Below are 21,168 nucleotides of genomic sequence, written 5' to 3' on the forward strand. Positions count from 1 at the left end.
ATATCGGAATATTGAATAATTAAATAATTTGAATATTATCACTTATTAATTCCAAGTCCATTTCACTATTACGAATATAAGAATTGTTTGCAACTTCAATGCAATTTATTAATGATCTGTTTATAACTATTGATTCTACTTTAATAAACTATGGTCTATGATATTGATTCCTGATTGTAACAAAAAAAAATCTAAAATCTTAGTACCTAAATAATAAGTATCTAGTCCATTTTGATAACTGACTAGACTATATTATTTAGTCGAATTATTAGACTCTAATAGGCTGTTTAGTATTAAGACAATGAAATTAAAACGTATAAATTTATTATTACCAAATTTATAAAATTGTTGATAACTAAATTATGAGAAAAAACCTTCGAAACTATAATATACAGTATACTTAGATTTAATTTTTTCAGAAAAACAATATGTGAAATTTAGTTTATCGTTTTTCCAAAAACAGCTGTAAAGCATGGCTCCAACAATAAAATTGATAATTAGGATTATTAAAAAAAACAACAAAAAATTATTTAAGAAACTTTATTATGTTTAATAATAACATACTATAGTATTTATAATAATTTGTAATTGTATAATATTAATTTAATGAAATGGTATGAAATATTTTATTGCTCAAAAATCATATTACTACACAAAATAGAAAAACGTCTACATTGTGTGTTGCTGTTGATGTCTTATTGTCTTAGCATTGACATGATAACAAAATATGTTTTACGAGCAATTCTATAATATATCCATTGGTGTTAATAACATGTATATTATAATGCTCTATAAATTTTCTGAATATAATAATAATTATATAAACATTAAAAAACCTACAATTAAGATTTTTTTTTTAAGCAAAAAAAAAAAATATAACAGACCACAACCTACATGGATAATGTTATAATCTAAATAATATAATAATATGTCGTATGAGTATAAATATACACAAGGTTATGAGTATGAGACTGTTTAAAGACACAAAATTTAAGTAGACCACTTAAATGAGATAATCACCCTTCCATTGTTAAATTAACATTTAATAACAAATAAAATTAATAACGACTAAAAAATGATTAATAATTAATTATTAATTTTGGAATTGTAGAAACTAATAGTTTTATAAAAAGTTTACTAAAAAAAAAAAAACTATAAATAAATTAAAAATGTTAGTTTTCAATTTTGTTTTCATGAGCCAACCAATAATATTAATATTTAAAATATACATTGGGAATGTTAGATGTTAACATAATATTATTAACACAATAACTGATTTTAACGTTTATACAACGTATCACAGAATACATCATTATATCATGATTCATGACATTTTCAAAGTGAAATTATTCATATTATATATCTAGCATAATGCATTTCAGTTTAAAATATAACTATTATCAAAACAAATTTTGAGAAGTATATTGTTAATAAAAAAAAAAAAATGAAGAAGTATTACTATAATATACTTAAAATAATAATTATTATTTGTGTTTTACTAATTGATATTTATCTAATTGAAATGGAAAAATATATGTTTAGCATACTCTTGAGCTTACTTCATTATAAAAATCAGTTTAATAGTTTGAAATTTATAATTAATTAATATGATTTTATATATTTTTATAATAATAAAAATATCACTGAACTAAAAAAAAATTATTACAATTATTAAAGAGTTCCTGACCATAACACTTCAAGAAAAATAATAAGTGTAACATAGCATATTGTTGCATTTACATTACAATTTAAACTGTATAAAATAAAGTAACAGTATGAAATTTAAAAAGTAATTAATATTGTTTTTACCAATACAGTTAAAAAAAATATTTATTTAATTTTTCAATAATTAAAAAACCTATATCAATGAAATTATACAACACAACTATTTTAATATGATTCTAACTAAACGAAAAATATAATGGGAATGTTAAGTCATTGATTCAAAACGGCTATAGTTATTTATAACTAACGTTATTAAAAAAGCCTTTAAAAAATTTTTAATTACTAAATAACAATAAAACGTTTTGAAGCTAACAGGTTTATGTAACCAATTTATTATTTGCAGTGCACCTGAATTATAAAATAAATGGATACCTATCATCAAAATTGAATAGTTATATTGTTACAATTGATACATTGTAATAATAATATCTCATAAAAAATAATTTTGACTTTATATTTTTAGAGTTTAATTAATAAAAATGATAAATAATATCAGATTCGACCATGAAATTTATGTAATACAATAAAATGAAAACTAATTATTAAATATTCAAAAATTATTGAGTTGTTCTTTTTATTTTTTTCATACTCTAATTATGCGAATTGTTTGAGAATACTAGAATATTCATTTTAATTATATACCTACATTTTGACAATCAAGTTTTTATTTATTATAGTATAATATTCAGGTACCATGTATAAACAAAAAAATGAAAAGGCATTTGATTAACTATAATTTTTTAAAAATATTATCAAACAATATAATTTAGTTAACCTAAAACAGAATGTAAATTTTAAATGGTTACAAGGCTGAAACTTTTCAAAAATGATTTATAATGGAAGAAAATTAAATATAATGGAAAAGTACAAACACATGAGTATGAAAATATTGACTAGATAAACTAATTTGTCTCAATTTTGAGACTATTTGATTCATATAATTTTGTTCAACAAATTTTATTAACATAAAATGCTAACCTAAACCATATCACCACTAACTGACCAAATGACACACTGATTACATAACACTTAATGGTAACATTCACCAAAGTTTTTCGAAATGGTAATTAGTAAATCCTGGGTTTTTACGTATATCCCAATACGTATTATTATATTCCCAAGTTTCTATACCATTTCTAACAGTTTTTCTAAACCATTTGGGTTCATGTTGTTCTCCAGTTTCTTCTTTTTGTTTACGGCGTTCGCGCTGTGTTTGCTCTAAATTGAGTTTCATAGATTCAGCACGATTCAAATCGCCTTCCTCTAATAGCCTTCATTAATAAAATTTATTAATTAAAATCTAATTGACAATAGTTTAAAAATATACAATATAATTCACAGTACAATTAATTCTTTTAAAATACATAAGTAGATAGTACCTTTGATCCGGTCGAAATCTAGTATCGGTTTTAGGTAAAAACTTGGCTGTTTCTAAGTCAAGCTCATTTAATTCCATTGCAAATCTTGTAAATCCATAGTATAACTCATAGTCTTCTGGCATAGTACCTATTAATAAAATATATTTATAGATTTATTCAAAATTAAAAATCTTGTTAATTTTATTCATATACCTGGTCTCCATATACATTTTGCAGAAGGTGCAGCAGCAACTCCACAATATAGAGCTTCATTCCATTTACCAAATAATTTACGTACAACTTTTCCTTCATTTTCATCAATTACAACGCCGTGTATTTCATGACGTTTAGCAGAAAAATAACTAGCCTTTAACATAACATAAAAAATTCAACTATTTAACTGAGTAAAAAAAAAATAAATAAGTACATACAAGTTTTTATCATTAAATATTAATGAAGATATTATTCATTCATTCAAATTAATTTAAAAAGATAAAAATAATAAACATTAAAAAAAAAATTACATCTGATAATTTCAAGAAAACAAACCTTCAAAAATGTTAATTTGCATGTAATATTTTTATCCAAATTAGTAATTTTCAGTTCACCATATTGATCTACAGATCTTTGTCCACCAAATAAATTATGAACACAAGTTGTTACCTTATTCCATCTATAATGATCTTTACTATCCTGACATAGTAACTGTACATTCACATACCCTAAAAAAAAAAAAAAATTAAATTTGATTAGAAATTTAAAATACAAGCAATTCTTTTTTACACTTGACAAACCTGTTGGTTGAAATTCCATAGATTTCCCCCAAAATTTTGTCTTAATTCTAACATCTTGCCAAAATATAAAATTTTTAGATTCAGCATGACATACACTAACTGGTGGATGATGACTAACCTATGACAAAATTTAAAAGTATTAATATGTTTAAAAAATTAATAAAATTAATTTTATTTTTATTACTTGTTCTGCAATAAATTTGAAACCTTTATCATCTCGTATACATTCATAGGTCTCACCCAAAAGTGGATTAAATGGTTTTGAACCAGCTCTATAATAACTGGATCCGTAACTAGACACTGCAAATGCTGCTACATATACCATGCGTTCATAAACATCAGATTGTTCAGATGCTTTATCTAAAAGTTCACTGTATTCTAATTCTTCACACATGCGCTATAAAAATAATTAATTAAAATATATATAATATTCAAAAAATACATAATATTTGTTAAGATTAAATAAAATAAACAAATTCATAAATTCATTTAAAACTACTATTAAAAAATTGTTATTATATTTACAAAAGAAAAATAATGAATAACAAAATTATGTTGTTTACCTGTAACATATTAAGAGGTTCATTAAGTGCAACTGGCATGGAAACTTGGGAGAGATCTTTACCAATGTTTTTGCATAAGAGATTCCATAAAGACAATCCTTCAGTATCAGGTTTTGGACATGGTAGTTTAGTACGCCGTCCAGTCATATTCCTGATATCACCAGATCCTCCACAATCTACTATAAGAAATAATAACAACAATTATTTTTATAATAATAAACATTTAAATTGATAAATTATAATAACATAATAACGTTTATATTGTATTTTACTCAACTTACGGGAAAATATTTATCCGTCCTACATTATAAAGATTTATTTTTGTTAACTCACGTAATATATTAATAATTTTAAAACGGGAAAATGTCTTATCAAAGCATATTTTGTGTTATATAGAAAAGGGTGATTAGTATTTACTACTGACAAATGCATCGATTTTACGAGTACAGGGGGAGAAATATAGTTTCGCCTGAACTTTTACCAGTGTGCAAACTTTAACAGAGTAGCCACTATCATAGGTGCGAAATATTTGACATTTTGCCAAACTTTCATCGTATAAATAAAACTGAAACAATCATATATTATGCAATAAATAATATTTGATGTGCTTAAAATAACTCTGGATAGAATAAGAAAATTATTTCAAAAATTTTCTATAAACATTATTTCACGGAAATTTATATTTTTTTAATCTCCGTAAATTAATAACGAGTACAGTAATCAAAATCCGTTATCGTTTTTAAATGTATAAAATGAATTAATATTTTTAGAACTAAGTTTAAGCATTTATTTAAATACTATTACATAACATGGGTATTCCAGTAAACTATTAGTAAATTTGTAATAAATATTACAAAATTATTAGATTTTATCAAATAAAATACCTATACATTTTCGTCTTTTTCCAACTCAGAATTAAAACGTTGAGAGTAGTAAAAATGTAGTAAAAAATCAAACTTTAAAATATTTATCAACCGAATATATTTATTCATATAAATAAATAAATTTAAACCAATTCATTGGTGGGATTATTGACTGGGATTTTCGATTACCATTCAGTATTTAACATATATTATTATTTAATACGTAGACTTTTCAAGTTGAAGTGATAAATATAACAAAGGAAAAAGGAAAAAAAGTCTTGGGGATAAAAGAATCTATGAAACTTAAAATTTGGAATACAAATAAAATTCGAGTAATTATTCTAAATAAGTCAAAATAGTTAAGTTTTAATTGAAAAAAAAATCAAATAAAGGCAACATGAAAAAATACAAATGAAAGTTTTTTATAAACGAATGAAAACCTACCAAAACCATATACAATGAAAAAATTCAATAGTATCGTCACTAAAATATTTCACGAACTTTAATACTAGTTTTGAAAATAGTACCACAATAATTAGTTATCACTTATTGCCAAATTAAAATTTGGTTAAGTATCACAAAAAAAAAAAATTTAATACGAAAAATCAAATCAAGCAAAATACTTTACAAAATTATTTAATATAAAATAAATTACTAATTTTTTTTTCTAAAACAGTCAACAATTAGCAGGAAGAAGTACATTATTAATCACCATGCTAAAAAAATGAACTAAACGAAATTAAATGAGTTAAAATGTGATGATTTAAAACACTTTTAAGTTAAGTGAATTATTCAATTTATAAATTAAAATGAATTTTAAAATATATAGGTATAGTTAGTTATTACATTTATATGTATCTAATTATAAATATTATACATATATTAAAATGAAGGCTTTGTTTCAAAATTAAATTTTATTGTGTACAATAATTGGATTGATGAAGAATTACAATTACTAATAGACGCCAATAGGTACGGCGACATTTGGTTTTTAATTGACAATTTTAAATATGCTACTAAACTAAATTAAGATATGAAATAACAGCAGAACACAAAAAAATAATTAAACGAACTGGGTAAGTATAATCGATAAACAGGGAAAAAACAATGAAAATGGAAACAAGATTAAATAATTGTTAATATCTTTACACTCGTTCTGATGAGAAAAATATAATTTTGAAGGCCATCAGACAAACTTATTATATTATGTAGGTAGGTACATAAATTAAAATCTTATAATATAATTAAAATTTGTCATTTTTACTATTTAAAATTTTTGTTTTATATTAATTGAAATCCACTACTATATTTGTTTTGGCTGTAATGCATATGCATATTCATTGAATATTTTAATGCATGCGTTGTCACGAAAAATGTAGGTCGATAAACTCCGAAGTAAAAACAAAGCTCATGCTATCTTAATTTAAAATGCTTATTATATGTAACAATGTAACATCAATACATTAAAAATGATCGAAGTAATCTTATCAATGTGTTTAAAAAGTACTTGATATTATTCAAGATATAAATCGGCTGTGAATGAATGAACATTCATATAAACTCATGATAATACTTGACCTTTTTTCTTTAACTAACGAATTGGACAAAAAAAAAAAAAATTAAAATTATTTCTGGATTTTCTGCAGAAACATTACCAACAAAATTAAACGATCTTTTCTATTAAAACAAAGGCCTAACAGTTATTACATAATTAATATTAGATGGAAGATGTTCAACTAGGTCAGAGATGGCGATCCGATGTCATGCGTGTCATGGAGTAACATACACAAGCTCTAAATTAGTTGACACACAAGAAAAATAAAACAGAATCAACATTTTTATTTGACTCACGAGTACAGAAAGGTTCGCCATCCCTGAACTAGGTGAATTTATCACAATTCAGTGATTTTAAGCTAATTTAAATTTTAAATATGCGTAAATAACTTTAGTAGATATTGAATAGTTGAACGATCATTTTCGATATACCAGCACTTATTAACAGATAGACGGTAAAGTTTCACCGAAGAAAAATTTGAAGAATAAAAACACATTTTAAGATACCTATATATTTTTTCTTTTTTTTAAACCGAAATATTTATTCGTTCTTTATATGTTTATATTTTTTTATACCTGATACAATTTTAGATTCTTAAAGGATTGATGGATGTATTGATTCCAAGGCCGCCCGCAGGGGGGGCCAGGAGGGGCCATGGCCCCCCCGCTCTTTAGGATAATTTGTTTAAATATAAAAAAAAATAAAAAACAGAATTTATGATAAGTGTATTGTTTTTTCGCCGCCCCCCCCCCCCCCGAGAAAAATTTCTGCGGGCGGACTTGATTGATTCTATTCAATAATGTGTGAGTATATTTTTTATGTTTATGTACACGATAACTTGTCGAAATAATGATTCAATATTAAAACTTCAGAGGTGGTATTCGGTAACAAATTAAATATACTTGGTATCTTGGTGCATTAGTGCATTAAAGGTTAGGTGATTAGGTTAAAAGTAAGAAGTTTCCAACAGTTTTCGAAAGCGTCGAAAAAAAGTGACAGAAAAACAAGAATTTGTACGCAAAACTAGTTTTCGATAAAATCAATTTTTTCCTAATGTTGTAACTCGAAAACAAATTTTAAATTTTTTCAAATGTTTATATTATAAGCGTTATCTATACACGGTAAAATTTTCAAAATATTCTGACTTTTCTTGAACTATTTATACTATTTAAAGACAACAGACATTTTTGATTTTTATTGGAAATGTCGATAAAAAAATTTTGGATTCCCAAAACCACTTTAAATTGTATAATACAAGGTTTCTTTTAAGTTATTCTGAGAAAAAACTCGAAGCGTCATTATAGGAAAAAATGTTATGAACGTCTGAATTTGAAATTTTTATGAAATCATGTATAACGGATAACGATTTATCCTCAAACGAATTTTAATATTTGTTATAATTTAAAAAGTATAAATTGTAGACACTTGAAATTTTCATCAGTTATTCAGATTAGTATTTTCTTTACATAATTTAATTTTCAAAATATTTCGATTATTTTAAATTAATAATAGGCATTTGAAATATTGTTTTAGATTCTAAACGGAGTGATGAATGTATTGATTTTACAATGATGTATGTTTTTTTTTTTTTTTTTTGTGTCTGTGTACAGCATAACTAGTCGAAATAATGCTCCAATTTCAAACTATGGGGGTGGTTTCCGATGTAAAAGTGAATATCCTTGGTACATTATAGAGGTAAAAAGTAAACATTTTCCAACAGTTTTCAAAGAAATCGAGAAAAACAAAAAAAAAAAATTACGGAAAAACGGCAATTTTTACGCAAAACCAGTTTTCGACCAAATCGATTTTTTTTTATGGTTGTAATTCAAAAACTATAATCACTGAAAATACTTGAAATTTTTACCAAATGTTAATGTCAGTGGTATCTGTATATAGTTAAATTTTCAAAAAATGTTGACTTTTGTTGAGTTATTTATAGACCACTGAAATTTTCGATTTTTTTGAGAAATTTTTTTTAAAGTGTCGATAAAAAATTTTTGAATGACCAAAAACGTTTGAAAATTTAATACAAGGTTCCTTATGAGTTGTTCTTATTGTAGCTAAAAAAAATTAAAAATCGTTAGTCACAATTTTTTTTTGTAAGCGTTTATAGTTCAAATTTTTACGAAATCTGTCGAAAACGCGAAAATTTGCAAGTAATTTTGAAGTTGAAAAATCATAAAATTTTTTGTGCTCATAACTATGGATTAAAATTATAACACTAAGTTTTCCATAAGTTTTCCTTCAAGTAGCTATAGAGAAAACTCATAACATCATTATAGGAAAATATGTATGTGCGTTTGAATTTAAAATTTTTACGAAATAGCGTAACGACAACGATTTATCCCAAACGATTTTAAATATTTGTTATTATTTAAAAAGTATAAGTCGTAGATACTTGAAAATTTTACCAGTTATTTAGATTGGCATTTTCTTTACATGATTTAATTTTCAAAATATTTTGAGTTTTTTTGAGCTATTTATAGACAACTGAAATTTTCAATTTTTCTGAAAAATTTTTTTTGAAGTGTCGATAAACTTTTTTGGCCCTATCAAAATACTTGAAAATTTTATACAAAGTTCCTCATATGTTATTCTTATAGTGATTAAAAAATTATAAAAATACATGGGCACAATTTTTTTTTATTAGCATTTGAAGTTCAAATTTTGACAAAAATTCGTCAAAATTATGAATATTTGCAAAATTATTTTGTAGGTATAATTCATAAAAATGTTTGTATAGGTAGCTAAGAGTTAAAAATTTAATAAAAGATTTTTCATAAGTTTAGCTTACAATAATTATAAAAGAACTTAAATGTTGGTGTATTCAGACCATTAAAACATAAACCACCTTTTTCACCAACCACTGGAAATTATATCCTAGGCTGACAAATCATCTTCGTTCAAAATCGTTTTTCGTATACAATGATACCTATCATTGCATTCAAATTTAACCTACCCTAGTCCGAGGTCAACCCTGCCCCCTAATGTACAGCAGAACGATACCCACTTGCCCACTTTTTTTTTTTGATAAAACCCTAACTATCTGACAATCCCTAATTCTATATAAATTAGACAAGTGAGGTCTTACTGTTTATATTTTTTTTCATGTTATTAAATATATTTCAAAATATTACTCACGTCCTTGTGGATTATTGTACTCAGACGTAGCACCGTCACTGTTTTCTGAAGATATAGAACCATCTTCAGATGATAAAGATCCTGCTTCAGAAGATGTATCAGAAGTTTGAGTAACCACTTCACCAGCAATTAATTCATTTGTTACAGTTTCATTACAATCATTTATTTTACCGCCTTGATATTCTTCAGCATCAAAAAATACTTCTGAACCACTAACACCAGAACTATATGATAATGATGAACTTAATACCTGCGAATAATAAATAATATTATACCATTATTATAATTTAATATTTTATTAAATCTGTACTATAAAATCTTACAGGATCTGGAAAATTTGATGTGTCTGATGTAATATGAATATTATTTAATTTAGCACGAAGTTCACTATTCTGTTGAATGGCTTTATTTAAAGCTACTCGATAATTAGATAATTTGTCATCGGTTGCATCTCCAACAAAAATATGACTGCGCTCTTCATTAATTGCATCCATTATGCACTTAAAACTATTTTGAACTTACAGTACAATAATAAGTAAATATTTTAAATAATTTATTTGAAATTACAAACATAATATACTTACTATCTTTTGCTAAAATGACAAAATCTGTATATAGTTGAAGATCACTAGGTGATGGATTAACAGTTAATGACGGATTGCTGTTGGATAAATGTTGAGAAGCTATTCCAGAAGGCTAAAATAGAAATAAAAATTAATGCTTGAAAATATGTTTGTATTTATTGTTGTAATTACAAAACCAGACAAGTCTGTAACATCGACAGCTTTATTTGTTGATTGACTGATTGATTGATTCATATCAATTCCCCATCCAGCAATTGTACCACCCCAACTACCACCACCACTTTTTTTCTTACGCAAACGAAACCTGGTACTCTTTTTTGTAACTGGAATTCCATCAAGTACACCAACCTATGATAAAAGGGAAAATAGTTGTAAAAAAATTTGATTAAATTATAAATAAAATAATAAAAATAATAATAATATTAATAATTACATCATTATCAACTGATTCTAACTGATCAAGTATTCGATTTAAAGACTTCAAATTTTGCTCAACTTGTTTAATTTCTGAAGTTGCTGAATCTAACTGTGAACACCAGCCGTTTAAACGTAGATTCGGAGTACAGTTTTTAATTGACTCTACGGGAGATATTACTACATAATAATATAAAATAAAGAATATTATTTATTTATTTTACAAATCAATATATAATGTGCTACTTAAACACTAAACATTTAAGTAATCATTAATAAATATATGAAATAGACTTCTTAATTTGCGCTAATAAAAATGTGTTTTTAAAATATTATGAGTCATCACTTATCAGTATACATTTATGATGTTATTAAATTATATATTTATACTTACAAGATGTTTTTTTTTGTAGTGGAGATTGTGTTTGCTTTGTTTGACCAAAAGTTAAAACATGTTGTCTATAAAGACGATGTTGCTTTATTTCTTTTACCCATTCAGAAAATGCTTCAAATGTTTTTGCCTATAACATAGAATAACATTTAGTAATATAATTTAAAACTAATAATTCAAAATTGGTATATTGAGGCAGAATGAAAAAACTTCTAGGTTATTGAAAACAGTGAGTTGTACATTTTACAACTTTCTTTACTTTTATTTTAATAATAAATATTAATTTTGACATTGGTCTACCTAACCAAAATCTACCATAATTCTGGTTATGGAGGATATAACAAACACAATTTTTTGTTTTTTCAATAGCCATTAATTGTCAACAATATATTGGTAGATCACATGTTAGACAAATGCTTTTTAAAAATTTATACAAATATTCTTAAAATAGTATATTGTATTAAAAATTGTATTCCTTAGAATTGTATATTATGAGCCTTGGAAAATAAAAATTTGTGACACATGCATCCACTGAGCTCCAATCAAGGTTCAGTAAACTGTATTACTGATTCATTTTTTCATATAAATTCCTTAAATAATCATTTAGTAATAATTTATCTTTTTTATGAATGATAAATATTAAATTTTTCATTTAATAATATAGTATATTGTGTTAAAAAGGCAAGTATTACTATTTCAGTTGTGGGCAATGTATGTCACATCATTTTTCATTTCTAATCCAAGATAGATTGGGATTTTACCTTTAACCTAACCCAGGAAATTTAATGTACTATTTAGTCGGCTCCCACCATACTTGAATTTGGAGAAAATAAAAAAAACATGAAGACATTAGGAATAATTAGTCAACAATTGTGCTGTATTTATTATAGTATCAATTAATTATTTAAATTAAATTAAAATATTTAAATATAAGTCCTCACTACCCAAATTATTGTTATAATATCTAAAAATTTAAAATATGCAATATTCCTAACTTACTTGTTCTTTAATATTAAATACCAGCCCTAAATATAAAATAAATTGAAAATAATTATACTACATTAGTGTTTTGACTAATCAAAATCATTGTTTTCTTATGTATGATAAAAATTACGAAACATTTACAATTACAATAACAGTAATTAGTTATATTCAATGACTGTTATACTAAAAAAAAAAAAACTAATATCAAAATTGGCTATTCTTATAATGCTTTACAATGTTTGCTATGAGAAAAATATACAAGAAAACTGTATATAAAAAACAATTTACAATAATTGTAACTGCCAATGTGGAGTACATACACATTGACCACAGCCCTGTTCACTTGATAGTACAAAGTCCATTTAAGATTTTTAAATGGCCTAACTTATCTCTATAATATCTAGCTATCACACACTAATAAAATTTAAAAATATATATCTCAACTTAAACCAATATAATTGTATAATGAATTGATTATTTTAAAAGAAAAAGTTTATCATAGAAAAAAATATTAGAATAACATAAATACATAATATTGTATAATATGTAATTTACAGTCAGGTTATAATTTTAAATAAGTCTGCTTAGCCTTTTAACAGGATTATTTACTTATATATTTAAAGAAAATAATACATAAATGGATTAATATTTAAAGTGATTCATAAAAAATGTGTTGAAAAAAATACTATTTTAGACATATAATATTATAAATATACAACTATTTAAGACTGTGTTGAAGATAAATATAAATCAAAATTGTCCAATAAAAAATACATTTTAAACAACCTCAATATCATAAATTATAATATACATTTTATAAAATATAATGACTCAAAGCCCAAATTTGTTATTAAAATACTACATATTTTTTGTCAAATTAAAAATAAATTAGATACTTTAAGAAAATTAAAAGTATATGATTTAAAATACCTTACATTAAATTTTTTAATGATGATTGTTAGCCTCAGTAAATTTTAAAATTCAGTTTATTGTAAGTGATTCATTTATTAGATATAAATAAATCGGTAGTTCCAAAATATAATTTTAAAAATCAAAAATAAATATTAACAAGACAGAAACAGATTTGCTCAATTTCTTTAACATTTTAAATGATTTTAATTTAGCAATACTCAGTATAATAAATAAAGGTATAATTAGACAATTTTTAGTCAAGTACCTAGCATTTAAACTTATGTGATGAGTTTCAACACAGAGTTTGTTCAAAGTTTTAATATTAATTTTAGAAATACATTGCTAAAATATAGTTGTATAAATATACTGTTTAATAATTACAACAAAAATAAAATATAAAATAATTTAAAATATATAATCACTCCAAGAAAATTAAAAAAAGTTGGCTGATTTATTTTAAACTTGTAAAGGCATACATGTTCACTTTGTTTAGTTATAGTAGAAAGGGGTTATGTCCTAGATTAATTTATAAAATTATGTACTCTTTTACAAGTATATTTCAAAAGCATAATGAATTTCAATTTAACTCTTGAAAATAAATTAGTTTCAATGTTTTAATATAATATACTGTTTAGAGTATACATTTTACACAGAATGATCCATATCACATAAGAAACTCATTTCATTAGACACAAATGTTTTTTACACACATTAAAGTCATAATAACAACAACATTTCTGAGAAAAAAAATTAATTATTTAATATTTTCTATATTATTTTTTAAAATTGTTATTCTTATGAATAAAAACATTAAATTTCATACATATTCCAAATCAGAATATAATTCAGAGTATTTTGATCTATAAAAATCAAATTTTAGACAAGTAATTTATTAATGATAAAAAATATTTTTATAAATAAAGTTTTGATTATTGGAGTAGTATTTAGTATTTAGATTAGAATTTAGTGAGATATTCTTGTAGTCCACAATGCTTGTCTAAACTTTGTTTACTTATAATTTATAAATCATAAAAATGTCCAAAATTCAATTTGTAAATACTAAAGAATTCCAAAAATTATTCTTGTTAAAAAAAAAAGGAATTAAAAATGAATTTTAATAAAATTGTTTAAAATGAAGAGTGTTTTGTTAATTGATCATCTATTGACTATTAGTGTTAGCAATGTATGCTACGCCCTACAAGATAATATTCTATGTAATGCATAATAAGTACAATGTCTTATTCCCCACCATGATCATACCAAAAAGTACAGCAATATGATACATAATTGTTATTTTGGTCAGATTAAATAACTATTAAATTATTTCTTATCACACCAGTACAGATAATATTACCTGCAGAAAATTATTCCAAATTAAATTAAATAGGTTCCTTCAAAAAAAAATTTAAAAATACATAGGTACTCACTTTTAAATGGTAAATGAATTCTTCAGCATCAATGTCTAATCGTTTTCGTTGATATTTTGTAGATATTACAGATAGTCCAATGTCAACTTGACCATGGATTTTACCTCTAGACATGTCTAATGGATTTTTTCCATATTTTAATATTCCTTTGTCCAATACAAAATAACGCTAAAATGTAATTTACAGTTATTATTACAGTATACATTTAAAAATATAATGATTTTAATAAAACAAATTTCAAACCTTATGCCACCCCTTAAGTGGCCACTTTCGTTTCTTGTGTAAATAACCTTTAAAAATGTCTGGTTTTTTGTCGTATCTTTGTCCATCTTTTAGACCTTCAACTATTTCCCATTCTGTACCACGACGTATAATTTTTTTAGAACCTTTCAAAATAAAATTACACAAGTAGCTATTAAACAAATTTTCTTGAAACTGATGTAAAAATTGTAAAAAAAATATTTCTTTAAATTCCTATATTCCTTTTAAATACTATCATGTATAATAATACAAATAAAAATACCCCAATATCTTGACAAAATATTTCCTTATCCATTCACTAAGATTAATACATCTATACTGTGCTATTACCTGGTTCTCGTCCAAGTTTTCTTTTATGATAAACAAATCCGTCATCTTTCGATTCTACTGAAGGTGTGTTGCTATCTACACTAGCATCCTACATTCCAAGTATCAGTAGGTATTAATTTCAAAATTTTATATAATTAGAAATAAATTTACCGAATCCGAGTTGGCAACAACAGTTCGTCTTTTGAAACTTAACTGGGGTGATTTTTTCTTCTCCATATCGCGAGGTACGGCTATGGAATTGGAACCACTAGCCATCACTGTTTTTTTAATACACTAATTAGATGTACTGACTATAGAAGGTTGTTAGTAAACATCTTTGCGCACTTGCTACCGCAGACTGCGCTGCCAAGGTTAGCAATTATAATTTTTCAAATAATAATTATTATTATGATAGTGATTTGTGATTACGAATAAGGTAATAACAATTAGGTATAATTGTATGATTTTGTTGTTTAGATAACAGCTGTTATTGTTGCAAATATTGATAAGATGATAAACAACTGCAATGCAGCCGATACGTGGAAGAATTAATAAAAATAACCAACGTTTAAAAATAATGGCGATATTGTTAAAAACTTAGTCATGACGCTTATTAGTCGAGAACTAACTACAAGGTCGTAACTGGGGGTTCCGGGGGGTCCTGCCCCCCTCGAAATTTTAAATGTAAATAATAGATAAAAATTACAAGTGTTCAGCATTTAGATATTTTAAAAAAAGTTGGACCCCCCGAAATTTTTTTTCAGTTACGGCCTTGACTAACTAATAACTAATAAGTAATAATTATAGTAATAAGCAGTATTAAGGTTATAGACTGCGTAGTGTGATCATGGCTAAAAAGAACTTTCTTTTTGTGGTTGTGATTTTCAAAAATAGCTTTATTCAAATTCAATAAGTAACATAATTAATGAACGGTTTTTTTTATTAGACAAATAAAATGTAAATAGTAATAATATAAATTGTTATTTTCTATATTGAAATGTTCATCTTCTCTTTGCTCTCTTTCCACCGCCTCGTCCTTGAGAATTAGGATTTTTCGATGATGTAGATTTTGCTTTTTGATTTTTTTGATTTAATGCCGATTTCTTTTTGGCCAACATCCTTTTAGCTTGGTTGGCCCTAATAGAAAAGAAAATTTAAGTATTATATTATAGTAACTCAAATGAATCTAGATTAGAGTGATTAGACAATATTTTTATTGTTATTATTCATATCAGACACATAAATAATAGTATAATATAACATGGTTAATACAAATATAGGTTAATTAATAAAATAGTAAAAATATAATACAATATGGATATGTTGATAATAATATGATTGTGTTTTTCTCTATGGGTTAATAAGTAGTTTTAAATATTTATAGATATTCACTTACTCATATCTGTATTTTTTAACACCAGATTTGCTAACATCTGTAAACTGGGAGTCAAAAACAGAACCTCCTTTCTTTTGTTTATTACCAGCAGACTTTGAAGAAAATTTACCACCTAAAAACATACATAATTGAAAATATTTGTTAAACGTAATTGAAATATAAAAAAAATTAATAATACTCTCACAAACCTTGACCAAAATCTGACATAGCACTCATTTTCTTAGGTTTCATTTTGTTTTTTGCACTTCTAGCTTGAAAATTAGCAACCCTCTGCATTTTTTTTTGATTTTCAATTTCTTCTTCTTCATTAACATCTTCTTCTTTGTTTTTCTTTTTCTTTTTAATATTTTTCTCTATTTTAGCTGAAAAAGCTTCTCTTGATCTTTCTAAAAAATACAGTACTTTTATAGCAAATAATATTTATATAAATTTCAAATATATGAAACTATCAAACTAATAGTTTACTTTTAGCTTCCCCTCGTTCTTTTTGAGTCTGGAACCAATCTCTTTTCTTTTCATCTTTTTTTTTAATAAGAGTACCAATACTAGTTTTTGCCATTTTTTCTGTTTTTTCAGCAAATTCTTCTGTTCGGCTCATTTGCCGTTCTTCATACTCTTCGTGCATGATACATTTAACTTCATTTCTTAGTGAATCTACACGCTCTTTATACTTATCCAAAATTTCTAATATAATAAGATTATAATTATTAAGATTAATATTATAATTTCTTATTATTATTAATAATAATATTAATTATAAATACCAATAGGAATAACACGATTTTTTACTGGATTCTTAGCTTTTCGTATCACTTCTTTTAGTACTTTACGGTCTTGTTCACTAGCAATAGAAACAGAAACACCAGATCTTCCTGCTCTGGCTGTTCGGCCAACTCGATGAATATAATGTTCAACAGTTGGTGGCATAGTATAGTTTATAACCTAAATATTTAATATTATAACATGAAACATATAAATGTATATTCTATAAATTAACTTACAGCCTTTACTCCTCGGATGTCTAATCCACGAGCGGCAACATCTGTAGCAATTAACAAATCAAGTTCTTCATCTTTAAATTGTCGTAATGCTTCCAATCTTTGAGGTTGAGATAAATTTCCATGTAATTCTCCAACCTAATATTATATTAATTATGTAAGTTATAAATCTAGAATAATATTATCTAAAATTGTATTACCTTAAGGCCAAAAAGTCCTAGTAAAATTTTTACTCTATGTGCATCAGCTTTAGTTCTTACAAATATCATAGTATGATCTCTAAATGTTCGACATACTAAAGCAGCTAATGTTGCATCTCGATCTTGTTCTTTTCCTTGACGTAATCTAAGCCAATAAAGAATATTTATTTAAATCACTCAATGATGGCTTATAATTTAAATGTTGTTAGTATACCTTACAAATTCTTGTCTTAGATTAAAAGCTACATCTGTATTACTGTCTACAAATATTTTAACTGGTTTGCTTAAAGAAACAGAAGCAAGATCATTAACAGCATCAGTCATTGTAGCTGAAAATAACATTGTCTGTCTGGTACGAGCACACATATTAATAATTTCTTTCATTTGGTCAGCAAAGTTTTCATCTAACATTCTATCAGCTTCATCCAACACTAATACTTCTAAATCCGATAAAGAAAAAGATGGAGTATTTTGTAAATGATCTAACAGTCGACCAGGAGTAGCTATAACAATATCTGGATTTTTACGTAAAATTGATTCCTAAAAACAAGAATACCTAGTTATAAAAATAATAAATAAACATTAACATAATATTTATTTATCTTACTTGCACTTTGAGTTCTAAACCACCAACAGAAAGACCAACTTCAACGGTTGTGAACTGTGCAAGTTGTTTTGTAACTTGGTACACTTGTACACCCAATTCTCGAGTTGGAACCAAAACTAAAACTCTAATACAAAACTACAATTAATTTTATATTAAAAATTATACAACCATTTAAAATTGATTTACCTAGTAATAGGAGTAAAACCTTTGGGTCTGTATAAAAGTCTTTCAAGAATGGGTAGCATATAAGCTGCTGTTTTACCAGTACCAGTAGCAGCACAACCACAAATATCTCTACCTAAGAGCGCCACTGGTATTGCAGCAGCTTGTATAGGTGTTGGATGAACATAGTTCAATGCACTTATGGCCTTCATCAAAGGTCTTGAAATATTCATTTGATAAAAAGAAGCATTTTCTTCAAATGGAGGAGCATCTTCAAAAAATTCTTCTTCATCCTCAACAGTTATTTCATTTTTGTTTTCTTCAACTTCTTTCTTTTTTTTATTCCTTTTACCAACCAACTTCTGTCTATCTTTGATACCATCTGAAAAAATAAATAGACAATGAAAATAAAAATTTATATTTAATACTATACAATATCAATGGTTAATACATAACCTTTTTTCAGTTCATCTTCAGATAACGAATCACAATCTGACTGTTCATTGTAATCTTCATGTTCTTCGCTAGTGACATCAGGCAGCTGAAAATAAGTATAGTTAATAGTAACATTCAAAATACTTAAAAATCATAATTGAAAACACTCACAAAAGACTTCACATATCTACGGGATTTTTCTATTTTTTCGTCAGTTCTATTGGTACCTTTACGTTTTATATATTTCTGTAGATCATCCCAAGTGTCATGATTATACTCTGAAGCCATGGTCAAAAACTTGAATTCGTCGTCGAAATACGTATCACCTTTGGTCTTATGTTTTTTCGGTTGGTACTGAAAACATACATCATTATAAACCCTTACATTTAATGACTCTTAAGTTGATTAATTGATTTGAAATTACTTCAACTTCGACATCGGAATCCGATGAGGCGTCTTCTACATCGTCTTGATCTCCAATCGTTTTTATCATATCCCATTTTACTGTACCCATTTCTTACTGATCGCAGAGTATAAAACTTTAAAATAAATCCTGTTTAAGTTTAATAAAATATTATATTAGATGAAAATTAAAATTAAAAATAACAGAAATTGAACTGACCTTAAGCTTAAACCTAACCCAACAGTTTCAAGGCTTTAGTTATTCGTTTGATGTTTACAAATTAGTAATTATAATTTGTATTTTGTAATTTTGTATTTGTATGTTGTATCTAAGATTTGTATTTTGTTCATTTGTTGTTAAGAACTGCACATGTCACAAGAAACGACATAACCTTTAAATATGAACGTTGTATCACAGAATGATAAAAACCACTAGTTCGAGATAATAACATAAGATTTTAACCACGAATATTAATATGTCTATGCCACTAACTACATGACGTAATGTAGTAGTTCGTGCTCCGAACCATTAATCACTTTTTTACACAGATTTCTATAAAGTACCTATAGACTATAGATATCTGTGCTTTTTTATGACCCAATCATAGAATAATATTACTTATCAATATTACAAAGCGCTCGAACTTCAAAATATGTACATTGAAAGAAAATATTTTTCTAACTTCACAATTTTTCTGAATACAAGGATATAACCACAACACATATAACTTTATGATGAATGGACAATATTTTCCCCACGACTGTTTTTAGTGTTAGGAAATTATCCCGCCAATATATTTTCGATGAGTACATTTTTTTCTCATTTTTTTTTTTTAAGTTAACTATTTAATATTATAATATTATTTATTATTTAATTAATTTTATTTTTTTTTCATAAATATAATAAATTATAACTGTAAACGTAATTTTACACGTTTATAAAAGGTAGCTAAAAGATTGTCTACATAAAATGTAATAATAAATACTAACTAATAAAAAGACTAAAATTCTGACGTAAAATGTTACATTTTGTAAAAAGCATTTAATCTCTGATTTTTTGTTATTTCTAACACATATATTTTAGAATTTGTTAATACTTATTTATTTTATTTTTTTAAACCATACCAGTTTGATATTTAACAATTTAATAATTGCTTGTGAATTTGATTTCAAGAGTGCTTCAATGAATATACATCTATAATTTATTATATTAATGAAAAAAAAATTTATTTCATATTAAATAATAATTTTTTTTTTAAATGTCCGTAGGAGGGAAAATTTCCGCGATTCCAACAAGTAACAACATAAGAGTGACATAGTATTTAATGTGACAGATGATGGTATTTACCTATCTCAGCTTTGCGCCCTACATGTTTTTTTCAATGTTATGATTTATGCTATAGGTATTTAAGTAAAATTATTCAAATATTTTTAAATATTACCACAGAGGCATGTTCTATGATATTATTAACCTAAGAAAAAACATAGGTAGATATGCTAAAAGTAAGTGTTAATTGTTACTGCTCTGTTTTTATTGTGGAAGCGTTTGATAGAAAAAAAAATGTTAGAAATTTATATTCATCACAAAAATGTATTCCTACCAAAAAAACCAAAATCGGTTATAAATAAATCAAAATATCTCGTGCATAACAACAATTTTTGAATTTTAGAATAAAAATGTTTTATT

At 25.1% G+C, this 21,168-nt stretch overlaps 2 protein-coding genes across 4 annotated transcripts; both read right to left on the minus strand.

Moving 5' to 3' along the window:
* Nucleotides 1-524: 524 nt before the first annotated feature.
* On the minus strand, nucleotides 525-15,693 carry LOC114131658 (oxysterol-binding protein-related protein 6-like). 2 transcript variants are annotated; one of them, XM_027996937.2, is made up of 17 exons: nucleotides 15,453-15,693; nucleotides 15,303-15,390; nucleotides 14,955-15,097; nucleotides 14,712-14,879; nucleotides 11,392-11,518; nucleotides 11,017-11,177; nucleotides 10,755-10,931; nucleotides 10,584-10,695; nucleotides 10,323-10,516; nucleotides 10,000-10,249; nucleotides 4,441-4,616; nucleotides 4,062-4,274; nucleotides 3,878-3,995; nucleotides 3,633-3,805; nucleotides 3,297-3,450; nucleotides 3,105-3,231; nucleotides 525-2,996 (listed from the first exon to the last, which is right to left on the minus strand). In XM_027996937.2, the coding sequence occupies exons 1-17, from the start codon at nucleotides 15,555-15,557 to the stop codon at nucleotides 2,768-2,770; spliced, it is 2,715 nt and encodes a 904-aa protein (XP_027852738.1). In that variant the 5' UTR covers nucleotides 15,558-15,693; the 3' UTR covers nucleotides 525-2,767. The 2 variants fall into 2 exon arrangements, with proteins under 2 accessions (XP_027852738.1, XP_027852737.1); XM_027996936.2 differs by having other exon boundaries at nucleotides 4,441-4,619.
* Nucleotides 15,694-16,203: 510 nt separating this feature from the next.
* On the minus strand, nucleotides 16,204-19,870 carry LOC114131664 (probable ATP-dependent RNA helicase DDX27). 2 transcript variants are annotated; one of them, XM_027996953.2, is made up of 14 exons: nucleotides 19,702-19,870; nucleotides 19,504-19,618; nucleotides 19,251-19,433; nucleotides 19,101-19,185; nucleotides 18,669-19,026; nucleotides 18,483-18,606; nucleotides 18,090-18,415; nucleotides 17,876-18,020; nucleotides 17,679-17,813; nucleotides 17,442-17,619; nucleotides 17,143-17,361; nucleotides 16,866-17,063; nucleotides 16,678-16,789; nucleotides 16,204-16,418 (listed from the first exon to the last, which is right to left on the minus strand). In XM_027996953.2, exons 2-14 carry the CDS (start codon nucleotides 19,591-19,593, stop codon nucleotides 16,283-16,285), a joined length of 2,289 nt encoding a protein of 762 aa, XP_027852754.1. In that variant the 5' UTR covers nucleotides 19,594-19,618; nucleotides 19,702-19,870; the 3' UTR covers nucleotides 16,204-16,282. The 2 variants fall into 2 exon arrangements, with proteins under 2 accessions (XP_027852754.1, XP_027852752.1); XM_027996951.2 differs by having other exon boundaries at nucleotides 19,504-19,632.
* Between the last annotated feature and the right edge of the window lie 1,298 nt (nucleotides 19,871-21,168).

Source organism: Aphis gossypii, chromosome 2 (genome assembly GCF_020184175.1).
Source record: "Aphis gossypii isolate Hap1 chromosome 2, ASM2018417v2, whole genome shotgun sequence".
NCBI lineage: Eukaryota > Metazoa > Arthropoda > Insecta > Hemiptera > Aphididae > Aphis > Aphis gossypii.

Bases quoted from the DNA above. Each gene is read 5' to 3' on its own strand.
- LOC114131664 (XM_027996953.2), bottom strand. From the start codon at position 19,593: ATGGGTACAGTAAAATGGGATATGATAAAAACGATTGGAGATCAAGAC. The intron at 19,186-19,250 runs GTGAGTGTTTTC...ACTTATTTTCAG, and splicing joins GTAGATATGTGAAGTCTTTT to CTGCCTGATGTCACTAGCGA. The intron at 16,419-16,677 runs GTAAGTGAATAT...CTTTTCTATTAG, and splicing joins GTTAAAAAATACAGATATGA to GGCCAACCAAGCTAAAAGGA.
- LOC114131658 (XM_027996936.2), bottom strand. From the start codon at position 15,557: ATGGCTAGTGGTTCCAATTCCATAGCCGTACCTCGCGATATGGAGAAG. The intron at 11,519-14,711 runs GTGAGTACCTAT...TCTATGTTATAG, and splicing joins AATTCATTTACCATTTAAAA to GCAAAAACATTTGAAGCATT. The intron at 3,806-3,877 runs GTTTGTCAAGTG...TTTTTTTTTTAG, and splicing joins TATGGAATTTCAACCAACAG to GGTATGTGAATGTACAGTTA.